A 15,945-nucleotide genomic window follows, 5' to 3' on the forward strand; every position below is an offset into this window, starting at 1 on the left:
TGCATCCACCACACGAGTCCGACCCGACTAGCTCGACCCCTTACGACCGCGACACACAGCATACAAAAGAGATGACACGAAATTAAACTGTAGCCTAGGATTCCCGCAATAAACCGACTATGAGAGCACGGAACAAACCGCAACAGCGTTTCTAACATTAGCTGCTCCGGTCCTCTATCTGTATCAGCAGCGACCATAAATCGGCAATTAAGTCATAAGCCAGCGGCAAAATATGCTAATACATGCTAATTCGTGCAAACATCCAGGTAAAATAGTGAGAAATTTACTTACCGAAAAAACTGCAACACAGACTCCTTCGACGGTCGGTTAGTACAGTCTACACTACAACAAGCCATATTCATATATATTATTCATAGTCACAAAAACCTATCCGAACATTGGCAAACAAACACGGACACTGCAGCCGCTGGAGGTAGCCGGAGGGCTCTGGATGTAACCGCCTAGCCCAGCCGATGCTTTAGCAAAGAGCTAACTGCCAATGCCTGTCTATGGAGCTGTCACTCAACGTAACCATGCACTAATTTAATCTAAGAATTTTAAGCCTAAATAACACTAAACCCCCCCCCCCCCCCTCCCCCGCCAAAAAATAATGTACCAGGCTGTAAATATTTTTTTTTATATTTTTTTAGGCCGTGAAGTTGGCTATTTTAACATTGGGGTCAATGGAGAATTGCTCACTTCTGGAGCCAGCCCCCAGCGGCAGCCGAGGAACTGCAGCTTTTTGAACGCGGAAGTGATCCTCACTGCTGAAACCTACAACTCCCCCTTTGTTCTTACACAGTCTATGGATTTTACTACATGCAGGGTTGTGTGCTCCCACTGTATCCACTGGGGGACGCTGAACATTCATGATTCCTACGACAATGAACCGCAGAGGCGTCAATGTGGACAAAATAAACCCACCAACACTTTCGGCGAATACTTTCAAAATAAAACTTAAGAAGGGCGGGTAGGCGATGCGACTTCACAGCGCCGCCTGAAGCAAACGGGGCTGGTGGTGTTCATGTGTGATCTGGGCCTGTTGGAGGCAGACGTCGACGCATCTTGCCGCAGCACTTCCTGTTTGAAAGATCGATTCTCAGGTCGGTTGACTGTTTCAAACCAACGAGCAGTCCACAGCAAACAGTGAGGAGGAAACCAAGACGGAAAGCTAAGAGACGAGACGGGATCTCTCACCTAAACAGTAGGTGCACTGAGTTTTTAAAAAAGTGTTGTTTTAATTACTGTGATATTACGATAGCTGAGACTAGAAATGATTTAAACTAATCTAGCACTGATGTTATTATTGTGGGCTAAGTTCAAATATTGGTCAACAGGTGTGCTAAGTTAGCAATAGCTATGCTGTTGGCTCCCCACATATTAATCTGCAAACTGAGCTGTTAACTGTCATCTGAGTTAGTTAGCTAACTAGCAACCTGATATCATGAAAAGTTCATATTAGCATCAGTACAGTTAATATCCTGTTGTATAACGTTATTTTGTTATTAATAGTTAAGTCTAACTAGCTAACGTTTGCTAGTCTAACTAGCACCCGTCAACTAATAATTGTTGTTATAAAGTTTAACGATAACGCCTGCTAATTAGCTGTGACTGTTTGACTTTGCTACGTTAGTTGCATCATGCTATTTTAATAGTTTTTGGTGGATCTATGTCCAAATACCTGTCGCAGTCGCGGTTCTGTTTATTAGAAGCTGTTAGCTACGCTAATATCTTCAGCTTTGACAGGTGAAGCTGCATTAGCGAAGGAACAGCTAGTTCTAGTAGCTGCCCGATGTGTTAGCTTATCGGTTTACTAAACACAAAATGATTCAGCTCTGTTGTTGTCAGATTTCATGGTGCTATTATGCAAACCTGTTTTCGAGCGTTAAAGTCAGTAAAATTCCCTCAGCCTTGGTGTATTGAGGCTTACTAGGGCTACAGGTCACATGCTACCTTGTAATCCACAGATAAGCCCTGTGTGGTCGTTTTACAGTTGGAGGTTATGCTGCTTGGCTGCAAGACGTTCTGAGAAAATCTTCACCTTTTTGGTTTTATCTAATTGACAGACATAAAAAAATGAATTCTACCTGCGCAGGTTTTTTAACTTGTGCTTACTGTCCACAATAAAAAAAATATATAATGTAATTATATTTCAGTGTTAAAGATCAAACTCTTTTCAGTGAAACTACATTCCTGCACTGATCATGGGATCACCATGGGGCAAGCTGATATTTTTTTTCCTTTCTCTTTTTTGTCACATGCCTGCTTCTCACACTTGTGCTAAACTAACAGAGAACTGATACAGGCCTTCCTCATTAGTGAATTTGACACTAGCGTGACATGCAGAGAAAAGTGTTGAATGTAGAACTGAAGCTGAAAATCAAGTATGTACATTTAAGTTTCACTAATGGACAATATCATTGTTCGTTTTCCAGGGGTTCTGCTTGATTTAAGGGTGCAGAGCACTCACATCTTTCATCAACATGGGGGAGCTCTTCAGAAGTGAAGAGATGACGCTGGCTCAGCTCTTCCTCCAGTCAGAAGCTGCCTACTGTTGTGTCAGTGAACTGGGAGAGATTGGGATGGTGCAGTTTCGTGATGTAAGTCCATCTCTATCCTGTCCTGTTGCCCTCTGAATCCTGATTCCTTCATTATTTACTACAGATTCTGCAATGGTTTGCCATTTTCTACCGGCTAAAACCTGCTTTCCAAAGGCGGTACCCCCAGTGTAAAGGCTAAGATACAAAAAAAAGGGCTAATTAGTCGCTGCTGTCGTGGTGGTTAAAAACGACCACATCAGTAACAGTGCTGAGAAAGTGCATGCCTTCTTCATCATGTTCATCATGTGCTCACAGCTGACCCCTCATTCCACGCATGAGAAAGCCCATTCCTGACAATCCCTGAGGGAAGCTTTGTGCTAGAGTATTGGATGGGCTGTAACACAGCAGGTCTGTGCATCAGCAGTGCTATCTTAGTCATTTGACCAACTTATACATGGACATCCTCCACTGGTTATGGTATTTTCTAATGATAATAAGGAACTTGTGTTTTTCTGCCCTTTGAAAAGACTTTATTGATCAACTCTTGAGCACATCATTTAGTTAAAGGTACTGAAGCAATTTAGGTTGTTGATATAAGGGTTGGTACCCATTCTGGTTGTAAAAATGTTAGTGATGCACAATTTTGATCTCTTCCTTAAAGTAATGTTTTAGCAAAGATGACAGGCAATGCTTGATCCTGAATTATGTTTATGTTCTTTTTCCTTTCTTTCCTCTTTGCAGCTAAATCCTGACGTGAACGTGTTCCAGCGAAAGTTTGTCAATGAAGTACGACGATGTGAAGAGATGGATCGCAAACTGAGTAAGTTAGCTTACAGCTTTGTCAGAGCTGCCTCTGCCTTTACAGGAGCCCTGGGGGGAAATTAAGAATGCTGCAACTCATCTTTCCTGACCCACAACAACCCCTAATTATTTGATATCCACCTGCTTCAAAACAGGCTCTACAAACTGAGGCAGTCCCTTAAGCTTACAGACTCACACCTTTACTCTTCTTTTTATCTTGTTACTTCTCGTTTGTAGGGTTTGTGGAGAAAGAGATAAAGAAGGCGAACATCCCAATAGTTGACACAGGAGAAAACCCTGAAGTCCCCTTCCCAAGGGACATGATTGACCTGGAGGTGACTGCTTTCTCTCTGAAATATAAACACTGAGCTCTATCTTACCACTGCCTCCCTCTACTAACCTCTCCACATGTCTCTCCACAGGCCACGTTTGAGAAGCTTGAGAATGAGCTGAAGGAAATAAACACTAACCAAGAAGCCCTAAAGAAGAACTTCCTGGAACTGACTGAGCTCAAGCACATTCTGCGTCGCACGCAACAGTTTTTTGACGAGGTCAGCTTTGTTACGCACAAACGTCTTGAAAAACAAAGTGCTAGGTTTTTACTTGGCCAACACTGTGCTGAGCTGAAGGAGAAGTGAGACTTTTACTTTTGCAGTTGTTAGTGGTCATGTGTGACAACAGTTGCTGCCTTAACTCAGTCATTTCAGCTTTGCATTGGTGCAGTACAGTTTCTGCTGATAAGATGTAATCACACACACACACACACACACACACACACACACACACACACACAAAGGAACACTTATTACTACTTGATTTGGCAAAGGGTGTTTGCAGTCATGTTTCTTTATAGCTGCTCACATGATCTGTTTACACCATCTATTCACATTATTTCATATGCTGTAATCCCACTGCAGTATAATACTTTGCTTAGGTTTTGTTCTGTGTTTACTGGTTATTTACCAGAGCAAAATCCTTGCCTTTCCACCTTTGCCCAACATCAATTCCACTTCATTGCCTTCACAAGCAAAACTGCGTTGACTTACGGTGTTTAGTGATCTTTTACAAGGTGTTTTGAATCTTGATTGAGGTGAATCATTTAGCCACATATGTGGCTGTTGAGCCATTAACTGAAGAAGTTCACTGCCCACACTGTCAAATAAACTCTGGCCCTGGGTCTTTATTTTTCTTCTGTTCACATGTCGTCACATTCGTGTAAATAAAATGTCTGACAAGTTTTGGAACAGCGCTGTTTGCAAATTCGTGTGTCTGTAAATGCTGTGGCAGTGATGATAATGTCGCCATTGTAGCTGATGATTTGTTAACTGGCTCTCATCCAGATGGAGGACCCCAGTTTACTGGAGGAATCATCCGCCCCCCTGGACGCCAATGATTTTAACAGAGGTGCTCCGCTCAGACTGGGGTGAGTTGGTTTTTGTGGTCTTTCCTAATGTAAAAGGATTAAGCTTTTCTTGGAGATTTCCATTCTGTGCACTTTGGCCATCTGGGTCTCAAACTGTAGTGTTACAACCAGCCAATCACCTCCCACACACCAGCTCAGGCTGCCAAGCTTATTGAGGCAACTAAGGTCAACTGAAGTGAAAATCCTCTCAGAACTCGCATTCATAAATTCAGTCCCTACTAGTATAGATATTTAATTTGAGCAGCTCTTCTTTAAGACAGAGCCACAGAATAAAGTCATTCACCTTTAGCAGACAAACAATACACACCCAACCCGTCTCATATTAACAGAAAAACTGATGGAATTTGTGTAATAACATGGAAATAGTCTGCACTGCAGTGAGTGTCTGAACTAAAAAAACTCAAAGTTACTTTTAGTTTCTACATAGAAAGTACCTAGATCCTTTCTTTGGTTTGTTTTTTTTATTTTGAAAATTTTAATGATATTGAAGTATTTGCTCAAAGTAACTAGTAAAAACAATGACAGAATGTGTCCATCTGTTAAAGATTTGTCGCTGGAGTCATTGGCAGAGAACGTATTCCCACATTTGAGCGGATGCTGTGGAGAGTTTGCAGAGGAAATGTGTTTCTGAGGCAGGCAGACATCGAAGAGCCTCTGGAGGACCCCACCACGGTCAGTACTGTTAATAAACAAAATGTTTTGTGGTCATATGTAATGCATGCTTCAGTGTCCTCCTGCCAGCGTCCTAACTGTGTGATGTTTCTACAGGGCGACCAGGTCCACAAGTCTGTCTTCATCATCTTCTTCCAGGGGGACCAGCTGAAGAATAGAGTCAAGAAGATCTGTGAGGGGTAAGTGAATCAGCAACATGTGTACAACTGATCAAGTGCTCTTGGCCAGCAGATCCTTACCTGTACTTCTTCATCTGTCCTCAGGTTCAGAGCAACCTTGTACCCATGTCCGGAAACACCCCAGGAGAGGAAAGAGATGCTAGCAGGAGTGAATGCTCGCATTGAAGACCTGCAAATGGTAAACGCACTGCAGGGAAAACACCCACACACTTGACTCATTAACACCAACTTCCACAGAAACAAACTTGATCTGGTCAGTTCCCTATTTTCTGTCAGTAGAGAAAATTTCATAAGGCATAAAGACAGGAACATGTCTGCTCTTTACAGTTCTCATTCTCACCTCATCTTCCCAGCCATATTAACAGTAGATTAATTTGACTTAAGTGGCACGAATGACATCTTACAGAAAATGTTACATTATAAGATTTGTGTGCCTTCAAATTGGCTGTTTTAAAGAGTGTTAGAAAAGATGCTTAGCAATCATAACGGCTCTTTAAGTAACTGAAACATCAGGAAGACGTCTCACAGTCACCTTCTTGTCAGACACAGAAGAGAGGTGATAAAGCCACTTCCTTTCTAGTTTTTTCTTACTGGTATCGTTTTCGAAATCACCACATCCTCCATCAACAGATACTGTCTGAAGCTCATTTGAGCTGCTGTCCTCTCTTGTTTCTGCCACCCTTTTTCTGTTAGTTAGGGAAATAATGGCTCAGTAAACTTTAACAGCTGCTGATCAACATGCCAACTGCCTAGCTCGAACCCATGCGGGAGTGTAGTTTAATTGGAATTGGATATTGGCACAGAGAATCTTGCCATGGAAACTACACTGTTATTACTTGCTCCAGTGTTGAATTCCTCCCTCGTGACTTGTTACCTTGTACAAGGTAGAGGACCCCAAGGATTTTCACTTCTTCCTTTGGCTTTGCGAATGTGAACTGTCTTATATGTTTGTCATGGAACGATATGTGCGCAATAAGTGTATTTTAAATTGTATCACACAGACACAAATATCAGAGAGATCACAATTTACCACGAAATGTGGATCTTGGTGTTTGTGGATGCCGTGTTATGCTTGTCGCTACGTGGGCATTAGAGCTGAATGACAGAATGGCGTGGATAATGAAGAATGTCAAGCTGTTTGGCCGGCAATCAGCTATGCGTGGGTCATTAAGCCTCTCGGCAGCAGGGCGAGACTGTGGCTGTAGGCAAACAGCACAGAGTTTAAATATCCTGCCATTTGCAGATCATGGGACTTGGCTTAAATTTTGTCATACAGCAGCATACCAGGGAAAATCCTATATCTCTTTTGGGAAAGCCTAATGGTTTACACAGCCTGTTGCTGAACATATGAATCACTGTTCACTAATGATGCCAGTAAATGTAAATGCTCTCTATGAATATTGAATGTGTGATTCATTGCTGCTATTTTTGGTTTTCTTGTTATAACCTTTTCTGGTTGTAGTGGACATTATAATCCACACAGCTGTGACTTTACTTAGATTTATAGGTGGTAAATGTCACTGATGATGTGTAATAATTAATAATAATTCAAAATGTCTTTGTTAGGTGTGTCCTGACAAAGCAATAATAAGGTGTTACAGACAGAACCAAATAAGACAGACAACAAAATAAACCACAAAATCAGATTTTAAAAAATGTGATAATAAAGAGCTGGAATAACACTCTACACTTGTCTGCCCCCAAAGGTGCTGAACCAGACCGAGGATCACAGGCAGAGGGTCCTGCAGGCTGCAGCCAAGACGGTCAGAGTGTGGTTCATCAAAGTGAGGAAGATGAAGGCCATCTACCACACCCTGAACCTCTGCAACATCGATGTCACTCAGAAGTGTCTGATCGCTGAGGTGTGGTGTCCCGTCTCTGACCTGGATTCCATCCAGTTTGCCCTGCGCAGGGGGACGGTGAGTAACTGAGCTGCAGCCATTTTATGGTGTAATGGAAACCTTCCACCATTTAGTAGCTTTAGTTTAGATTTTAGAGACACAGTCATGCGAAGCCTCGCTTTGTTTCTGAGAAAGTAAACTCTGGTTCTTGTTTACTCACTCATCCGTTGCATGTAGCAGAACCAGTTTGAACCGTTCCCTACCAGGCAGTTTCTTCTTAATCATGTTCCACCTTTCTACAACGCTGTCCTGGCGGGCTTCTGCTTCATTTCTGAAATGTTCTAGCATTTCACTGTTTTCTGCACCTTAGGAGAAGAGCGGCTCCACTGTGCCTTCCATCCTCAATAGGATGCAGACCAAGCAGACCCCACCCACCTATAACAAGACAAACAAGTTCACCTCAGGCTTTCAGAACATTGTGGACGCCTATGGAATCGGCAGCTACCGTGAGATTAACCCTGGTAAGTGTGTGCCACGCCTCTCTCTGTTCATTCCTAAAACTCTGTCAGTCATCACTTACGTCATCTGTGTTATCCTTTATATTTTAAGGCAGCTGAACCTTTTGTTTATAAGAGTCTGTTGTTTACCCAGCTGGCTGTAGTATTGAACCACAGCCACCCAAAGGCTTTTGCCTCAGCTGCAACATCCCACATTATCACCTTGGTGGGGCAAGGTGATAATGCGTTTCATGACTTGTGTCGCTCATTTTTTGCTTCACGTGCCACACCACCTTCCTCTCATGTGATGCCTGCCTCCCTGCCTTCTTGTCTCCAGCACCATACACCATCATCACCTTCCCTTTCCTATTTGCGGTCATGTTTGGTGATCTGGGCCACGGGGTGCTCATGACCTGTGCTGCCCTGTACCTTGTGTTGAGAGAGAGCAGGCTGATAGCCCAGAAGAATGATAATGAGGTATGGGATCAGTCCTACACCATCCATACTGGTGATAAACCAGTGCCTGAGCTGTAAAGGTGCTTCTGTGGATTTATGTTTGTAATTGAGGACATGGAGATTTTTAGAAACCCCTTTGATTTCTGTTTATCCTGTTAAGAATTTTTTTGAATTAATTGTCTTGGGGCAGATGTTCAGCATGGTGTTTGCGGGGCGCTACATAATCCTGCTGATGGGAATCTTCTCAGTCTACACGGGCATCATTTACAACGACTGCTTCTCCAAGTCCCTCAATGTGTTCGGCTCCGGCTGGAGTGTCAGGCCCATGTTTGACAGTCGAGTAGGAGGCAACTGGTCGTAAGTGTCTGAGCTTTAACCCAGCAACTGCTGTAGGTGTCCAGTAATTCGAGTCAGAAAACTGATTTGTGTCGCCTTCTGTTCAGGTTTGAAACACTCGATGGCAATAAAGTTTTGCAGTTGGACCCAGCAATAGACGGAGTGTTTAAAGGGCCGTACCCTATTGGCATCGATCCGGTGAATATTTTTCTTTGTGATCTGTATTCCATCAATTCTGCTGAATACAAACCAGCTTTTACTTGTTAACAAGCCATGTCTCTCAAATGATTATATATTAGTTAAATATCAGTTAAGGTTCATTGCTAAAATAAGTATTGGTAGTGCTAATAAAGTGAAAATTTGAATTGAATTGAATTAACATGAACTTTCTCTTTTATATATCTTAGATATGGAACATTGCAGCCAACAAGCTGACGTTCCTGAACTCCTTCAAGATGAAGATGTCAGTTATCCTGGGAGTCATCCACATGCTGTTTGGAGTCTCTCTCAGTCTCTTCAACCACCTGTGAGATTTATACTTTGTTTTTTCATTCCTCCTCAAATTTGTGTGTAACTGCTGTGGTGACAAATTGGCTCTTTTTTTTTTTTTTGCTTCTCTGCAGTTATTTCCAGAAGCCACTGAACATCTACTTGGGATTTATCCCAGAGATCGTCTTCATGTCCAGTTTGTTTGGCTACCTAGTCATTCTGATCTTTTATAAGTGGGTTGCATACACCGCACGCACCTCCAGGGATGCTCCCAGTCTCCTCATTGCCTTTATTAACATGTTCCTCTTCAACTACAACGACCCCAGTAACAAACCTCTCTACAGAGGGCAGGTCAGATCCTCTTGTTAGTTACATCTATTCATCCTTTTGTGCTCTGATGAACCACAGAAAAGTAATTTTCCTTCCTTTGTGTTTTTCTTTCTTTGCCCTGGATGTGTAGATGGGTGTACAGTCACTCTTGGTGGTCATCGCCTTGGCCTGTGTTCCCTGTATGTTAATAGTGAAAACTCTGATTCTGCGGAGACAGTACTTGTGGCGGAAACATATGGTAAGATGAAACACGCCTGCAGCCACTACATACTGTGGAATAAAGTACTTCAGTACAGTTATAAACACAGTAACTGATACCTTTTTTGTGTGTGTGTGTGTGACAGGGTACTCAGAACTTTGGAGGGATCAGGGTGGGCAATGGCCCCACTGAGGATGAGGCTGAAATCATCCAGCATGACCAGCTCGCACAGCACTCTGAGGACGAACCCGAGGTACAAGATACTTGTCCTTATCAGTAACTCTGTCTTCCAGGTGATCGCATTTTCTCCCATCAGTTGCACAGGTTATAGGATCTACTCTCATCTTTGAATAATTCAGTCACTTGGATACAGTTGGAAACAGAAACCGATGCCTCGTCCACTTCCACTGTGGCAATGAAATCATAAATTATGGACTAAGGTCGGGTTTGGCAAAAAGGTTTAATAAGCTCCAGTGTGTGTGTCATTTTACAACGCTTTGTTATAATAAATGCAACCGAGACACTAAATTGAAGAAATGTAATTTACTTTGTTGTCTTCTCGGTTTTAGTTCTGTTTTTCTTCCATCCATCTACTTTTGTGTACACTTCTGTAAGTATTAACTTAAAGAAGTGGCCCGCTCAGGTTTCTGTTGCACATGCTGCAGAGCTTTAACGATGCCATGAAACAGAAGATGAGCTGTGAGTTGTCATATGCGAACCTCTTAAAAGTTGAACTGATATTAATGATAACTGCTACAGTTTCATAGCTTAATTCTAAAACGTGCTGACAAGTATGCGTGAGAGGAATGTTGTCATTTTCTAATGCTGGGTTTCCCTTGTTTTCTCTCGTCACTTTCCTGTTTACTCATGTCTGTCTGTCCATCTGTGTGCGTGCTGTCAATAACCAAGCGTTGCCTTTTGTCACCTGCTTTCAAGGCCCAGGAGGAAGAAGAGGTAGGACAGGAGCTCATGCTGCACCTCCACCCTGCAACCTATCCCCTCCTGCCAAAGTGCATGTGTAGCAAGTCTGTCTCTTTCTGCCCCTCGCTTTGTTGTCTACGTATGCTGTCAACCACTGCCTGCTGCTCTTAGCTGTGTCTGTGTGTGTGTGTGTTAGTCGGTGTGTGGTCACTGTGTTCCAGCAGTCTCTTGTTGAAACGTGGGTTGCAGGGATTCCTCAAGCAGTGGGCGCCGGTGCTTCCTTACAGTCTCGGTGATGTGCATGAGGCATCAGCGGAGAACAGCTGATTCTTGGGGTTCACAGTGTCCTAAGACAGTGGTGCTCCTTCTAATTTGCGTCTACACTTGGGTCAAACACGATCTACTGTGGCAAATGGCTTTCCTGTCAATCACTTGAATGATATGCACACACCACACAATGAGCCAGACGCCCTGTACGTGGACCTCAGGACCTGTCGTAGAGATGTTGTTTTCTGCAGTTTAATGCTGACACGCAGTCATGTGTTGATGTTGTGTCTGTGTTCCCACAGTTTAACTTTGCGGATGTGGCAGTGCATCAGGCAATCCACACCATAGAGTACTGCTTGGGCTGTATCTCAAACACTGCTTCCTATCTGAGGCTTTGGGCCCTCAGTCTGGCTCATGCACGTAAGTCGCACCCTGTATCCACAGAGTCTGACATCAGGAAGTTGGAGCAGCAACACACACACACACACGTATGAAGAGAAATGAACTCTTAATAACTCAAAATGAACAAACTCTCCTTGCACAGAGCTGTCAGAGGTGCTGTGGTCCATGGTGATGCACATTGGCCTTTCTACCAGGAACTTCGGAGGCTTCATCCTTCTGGCCATAGTCTTTTACTTCTTTGCTGTTCTCACAGTTGCCATTCTCCTCATTATGGAGGGCCTGTCAGCCTTCCTGCATGCACTGCGACTGCACTGGTGAGATGAGTATTGCACTTGGCTTGTTTTTTTCTTGCCTTCATATTAACTTTGATCTTGATACTACAATATATAAAATTGCATGAAAAGGAAAGGCGTCGACACCTGAATGACTGTAAGCGCTGTAAGCCACAGAGCTATAGCTCCATCTGCAGGCACTGGTTCTCAATGGACCATCCCAGGGTGCACAGAGGCAACTGGTTCTGTGTGTGAGTGATATATTACAATGTGTCACCATTTCAGCCTATTTCCCTTCAACTTAATTAACCAGAACTTTAATATATGTATGTTATGTAGCTATAATACCAAGGTCTTCTAGCCACCACTAACCATCAGAGTCAGTGTGTCTGCCAGTGAACTAGGGTGTGTTCCAATTACAAACCAACAAATTGCGGTTCCCCATCACTCACACTCTTTCCTGGCCTGTGACCTGGAACATGCCTGGTCCTTGTCAGTGTTGGGTTTTCCATTGATGCTGCGTGCGCGGTGTGCAGAGCAGTCCGTGGCTCCTTGTTATGGCACAGGCGAGCCTTTGTTGTCCCCTCATTATTGTCTTTGTCTGGCTTTGCTGAATGTCATCCTGGTTTCATAATCCACTGACGCGTTTAGAGAGCATGCCTGTGCTGCCGCCACTACTTTCTATAATTGTCCCTTATACAGGAATGCTGGGTGACTCACTGACTTCACTAATTGGTCCTCAAGGACAGTCAGGTACAATTTTGATCACAGCAAAGCTTCTAAGAAAACATTTATCATAATATTTTATCTCCAGTGATTTCAGGTGTGTTTGCCAAAGTAGATTTAAACAAAGCCTTAGTTTTTAGTGGTCAAAAGTCAACGCAAAGTTTAACACTGGCACCATCTGAACATTTTTTGCAAGAAAAAGTGCAGGAAGTTATGTACAGTACAGCCAGAGTGTGGAATGGCAGGTATTTGTGGGTCCTCAGTTAAAAGGTCATCCAGCCATCACTTAGCATTGGCCTTTTAAAAATAGGGCCCGATCATGTTCCAGAAGGGAAGCGGCTTAGATAACTGGCCCCAGGACAGGGTCCAGGGACACAGATGTAGACATGATCGGGTGCAGGTGGGTGCAGACTGTGGAATGAAGAGCAGGGGTCATCAGCCACGACAGCCCTGCTCAGCATTACCCAACCTGACAGTCGTTATGACTGCTGCATGTGCTTGACTGTGTTATTGAGTAACAGGCTTCCTGCTCATTGTTTTTTTATTTATATATTTATTTTTTGATTGGATCTTATTTTCTTTGCAGGGTGGAATTCCAAAACAAGTTTTACTCAGGCCAGGGCTTCAAGTTCCTCCCCTTCACCTTCGAAAGCATCTTGGATGGGAGGTTTGAGGAATGAGATCTGACAACTCTTCCTCTTCTGTTAATGTCACCCATCTCTTAACAATCTGTGTGGTGTTGAATAGTGATTTTTGAGTGATGCAGTTTCCAGTATCGTGGGTGTTACCACAACTTCAGGAGTGATCTCTCCAAATCTGGATCATCTGCTCAGAAATTACTATTCATTCATTCATTCATTCCAGAGAAAATAGCATTAACTGTAATCTGTTATGTGTCTTGTCTCAGTGAAGTCGTTTTGTTTTACCTGTGTTTTATTTAGTTTAATATTATTTATGCAAAATTCTTTATAAAACCTGCATTTTTCCTGTGTGGGAGTGTTGCAATATCGATCATTGTAAAAAAAAAACAAAATCTAGTTGCAGATTCCTTGACTGATGATGCTGACAAATGCGCATTCAGAGTAAAATGACAACGGTCTTTTCCACATTGTTGCATCCAGATTGTCTCTTTCTCTTTGTACTGGCATTATCCTTCAGCAGCAATCAACATCTTGTGCGCAGAGCTCATCTGTTTCATTTCAAAACCACACACATGCCCACTTTGCACATGCAGACACCTCTATTACGCTGCGTACCGACCTCGCACACAGATATATAAAGGTCTAAAGGGAAAACATGTCAGTCGGTTCTTTGAAAATAAAGATGAACTGGCTGACCTTGCGTTGTGCTCTGACATTGCTCTAGATGCCCCTTTGTTGAGTGAGCTGTTCTCTGTTTATCTACATGGAGAGAATGAAGGGAAATCTGTAGGTGGATAGTAGGTGGATGTTCTGTAACAATCGAACATGCTAAAGTGATTTGAAATTATCAGTGTTGCTGATTTTTTTTTTTTTGTTCCTTAAGTTGATTTCATTTGTATGTTGAAGTTTAAAATGTCTCCTCACACTTAGAAGAAAGTAAGAGCAGCATGCAGCAGACCGGTTCAAATAAAATTAATTCCTCAGAAATGGTTGAGCAACCACGTTAATTGTACATCTCTGTCAATAAAGCGGAAAGAGCTGGTTTAAGTTTTGGTGATGTTTTTTTTTTTCATTTTATAAAAAAAGTAAAAGTCCAGCTTTCAAAATCTTATAACTTTCACTTCAGAGGAGTGAAAGTTGATTTTATCCTTACAGCAAATTTCAATTTGCATAAATTAAAGACAGAAGTTATTTGAAAAGCAGATTTCTTATTTTATGCATCTCTCATATATATATATATATATATATGTATGTGTGTGTGTGTGTGTGTGTGTGTGTGTGTGCGTGCGTGTATATGTATATGTGTATGTGTATGTATGTATATGTATGTGTGTGTGTGTGTGTGTGTGTATGTATATTTATATATATATATATATATATATATATATATATATATATATATATATATATATATATATTTATAAAACACTGATTGTACTGTGTGTAAAATCTTAACATGGCCCAACAGAACACTGCAGGTGTTAATGACTGTGAGCCAACTGCTGTTTCTCTCTCTATCTTTCAGGTTCAGGTGTTTCACTACGTTATCTGTCCTCTTGGTGGCGCTGTTGAACAGGCTGTATGAAACAGTGGTTCATGAGAAATGTGAGTTCCCTCTGTATGTTAGAGGTTGTATTAAAGGCACCTACAGTTGTCAGATAAATTATTTTGATTAACTGCTCTGCTGCTGAACTTTGTGCCTGTAATGGGATACTGCAGATTTATTTGGCAAGCACTGACTACACTCGAAATGGATGCACTGTTCTGTATTTTGCACATAAAGGTGCTTTTCTTTAACATGCCACTTACTGTGTAATTGCCTTGGTTCGCTCCGTCTTGTCTCCAGGCCGTTATGTTATAATGTCCAAACACAAGTATCCATTTGTGTTTCCACCCATTTTTTAAAAAGGGTTTGTTTGATTTTCTCAGGCCTGTCAAAAGCAGCAGGAAACAATCTGCTTTGCACAGTATTACATTTTTATGATTCAGCCGTGGTGGAAGAATTACTGAGGCAGCACCACAGTGTAGAAATACTCTGATTCAAGTCAAAGTCATTCATTCAATATTTTAGTATTGGCATGAAAATATACTTAAAGTACCAAAAGTACTCATTATGCACAATGGCCTGTTTGAGAATAATGTATGTTAATATTATTGGATTGCATTTACTGACGCATGATTTTGTACCACACTTAATGAATCTGCAAAGTGACTTGTTAAGCTATCAAATAGATAAATTAGTACTGGGTTGGACCCCCTTTTGCCTTCAGAACTGCCTTATTTCTTTGTGACATAGATTCAACAAGGTGCAGGAAACGTTCCTCTGAGAATTTGGTCCATATTGACATGACAGCATCATTGTCACATCCCAAAGGTGCTCTATTGGATTGAGATCTAGTGATTGTGGAGGCCGTTTGAGTACAGTGAACTCATTGTCATGTTCAAGAAGATGATGTGAGCTTTGTGGCATGGTGCGTTATCCGGCTGGAAGTAGCCATAAAGGGGTGGACATGGTCAGCTACAGTACTCAGGAAGGCTGTGGTGTTTAAATGATGCTCAGTTGGTATTAAGGGGCCCAAAGTGTGATAAGATAATATTCCCCACACCTTTACACCACCAGCAGCAGCCTGAACAAAGCAGGCTTATATTTTCATTCTGCTTGAGTACAGTACTTGAGTAATAGTTAACTTCCACCTCTATAGTTCAGCTCATGAATAGAAGAAAAGTATAATACATAAGAGAAGGGTTTTTTTTCAGGCATAAGTGCCAACACAAAGTCTAAAACAGTATGTCATCCTACTGGCACCGTGGGAGGCCTGACTATAAAAACCTTTAGCCACTCTGCGATGAAGAACATCATGTTCTCGGTCGTCTCCCTGTGTATTTTTTGACTTGGGGTGCGGGGGGCATGTCTGCTATTAGCCATGACAGCCCAGAGTAATAATAGAGCACT

General features: G+C 42.2%; 1 protein-coding gene across 7 annotated transcripts; it reads left to right on the top strand.

The window, feature by feature from the left end:
• Window positions 1–826: 826 nt before the first annotated feature.
• atp6v0a1a (ATPase H+ transporting V0 subunit a1a) lies at window positions 827–14,039 on the top strand. Of its 7 annotated transcripts, none has more exons than XM_041062145.1 (22): window positions 834–1,204; window positions 2,436–2,600; window positions 3,282–3,360; window positions 3,579–3,676; window positions 3,764–3,892; window positions 4,682–4,764; window positions 5,310–5,436; window positions 5,533–5,615; window positions 5,700–5,793; window positions 7,322–7,534; window positions 7,827–7,977; window positions 8,291–8,430; window positions 8,600–8,766; window positions 8,853–8,943; window positions 9,153–9,271; window positions 9,369–9,585; window positions 9,695–9,802; window positions 9,909–10,016; window positions 10,673–10,717; window positions 11,254–11,371; window positions 11,496–11,667; window positions 12,938–14,039. In XM_041062145.1, the coding sequence occupies exons 2-22, from the start codon at window positions 2,484–2,486 to the stop codon at window positions 13,029–13,031; spliced, it is 2,553 nt and encodes an 850-aa protein (XP_040918079.1). In that variant the 5' UTR covers window positions 834–1,204; window positions 2,436–2,483; the 3' UTR covers window positions 13,032–14,039. The 7 variants fall into 7 exon arrangements, with proteins under 7 accessions (XP_040918076.1, XP_040918074.1, XP_040918077.1 ...); XM_041062146.1 differs by having other exon boundaries at window positions 835–1,204; window positions 10,700–10,717; XM_041062142.1 differs by having other exon boundaries at window positions 827–1,208; window positions 5,310–5,615.
• Window positions 14,040–15,945: the final 1,906 nt, after the last annotated feature.

This window comes from Toxotes jaculatrix, chromosome 18, assembly GCF_017976425.1.
Source record: "Toxotes jaculatrix isolate fToxJac2 chromosome 18, fToxJac2.pri, whole genome shotgun sequence".
Taxonomy (NCBI): Eukaryota; Metazoa; Chordata; class Actinopteri; family Toxotidae; genus Toxotes; species Toxotes jaculatrix.

Bases quoted from the DNA above. Each gene is read 5' to 3' on its own strand.
- atp6v0a1a (XM_041062142.1), top strand. From the start codon at position 2,484: ATGGGGGAGCTCTTCAGAAGTGAAGAGATGACGCTGGCTCAGCTCTTC. The intron at 3,677-3,763 runs GTGACTGCTTTC...GTCTCTCCACAG, and splicing joins GGGACATGATTGACCTGGAG to GCCACGTTTGAGAAGCTTGA. The intron at 11,668-12,937 runs GTGAGATGAGTA...TTTTCTTTGCAG, and splicing joins CATGCACTGCGACTGCACTG to GGTGGAATTCCAAAACAAGT.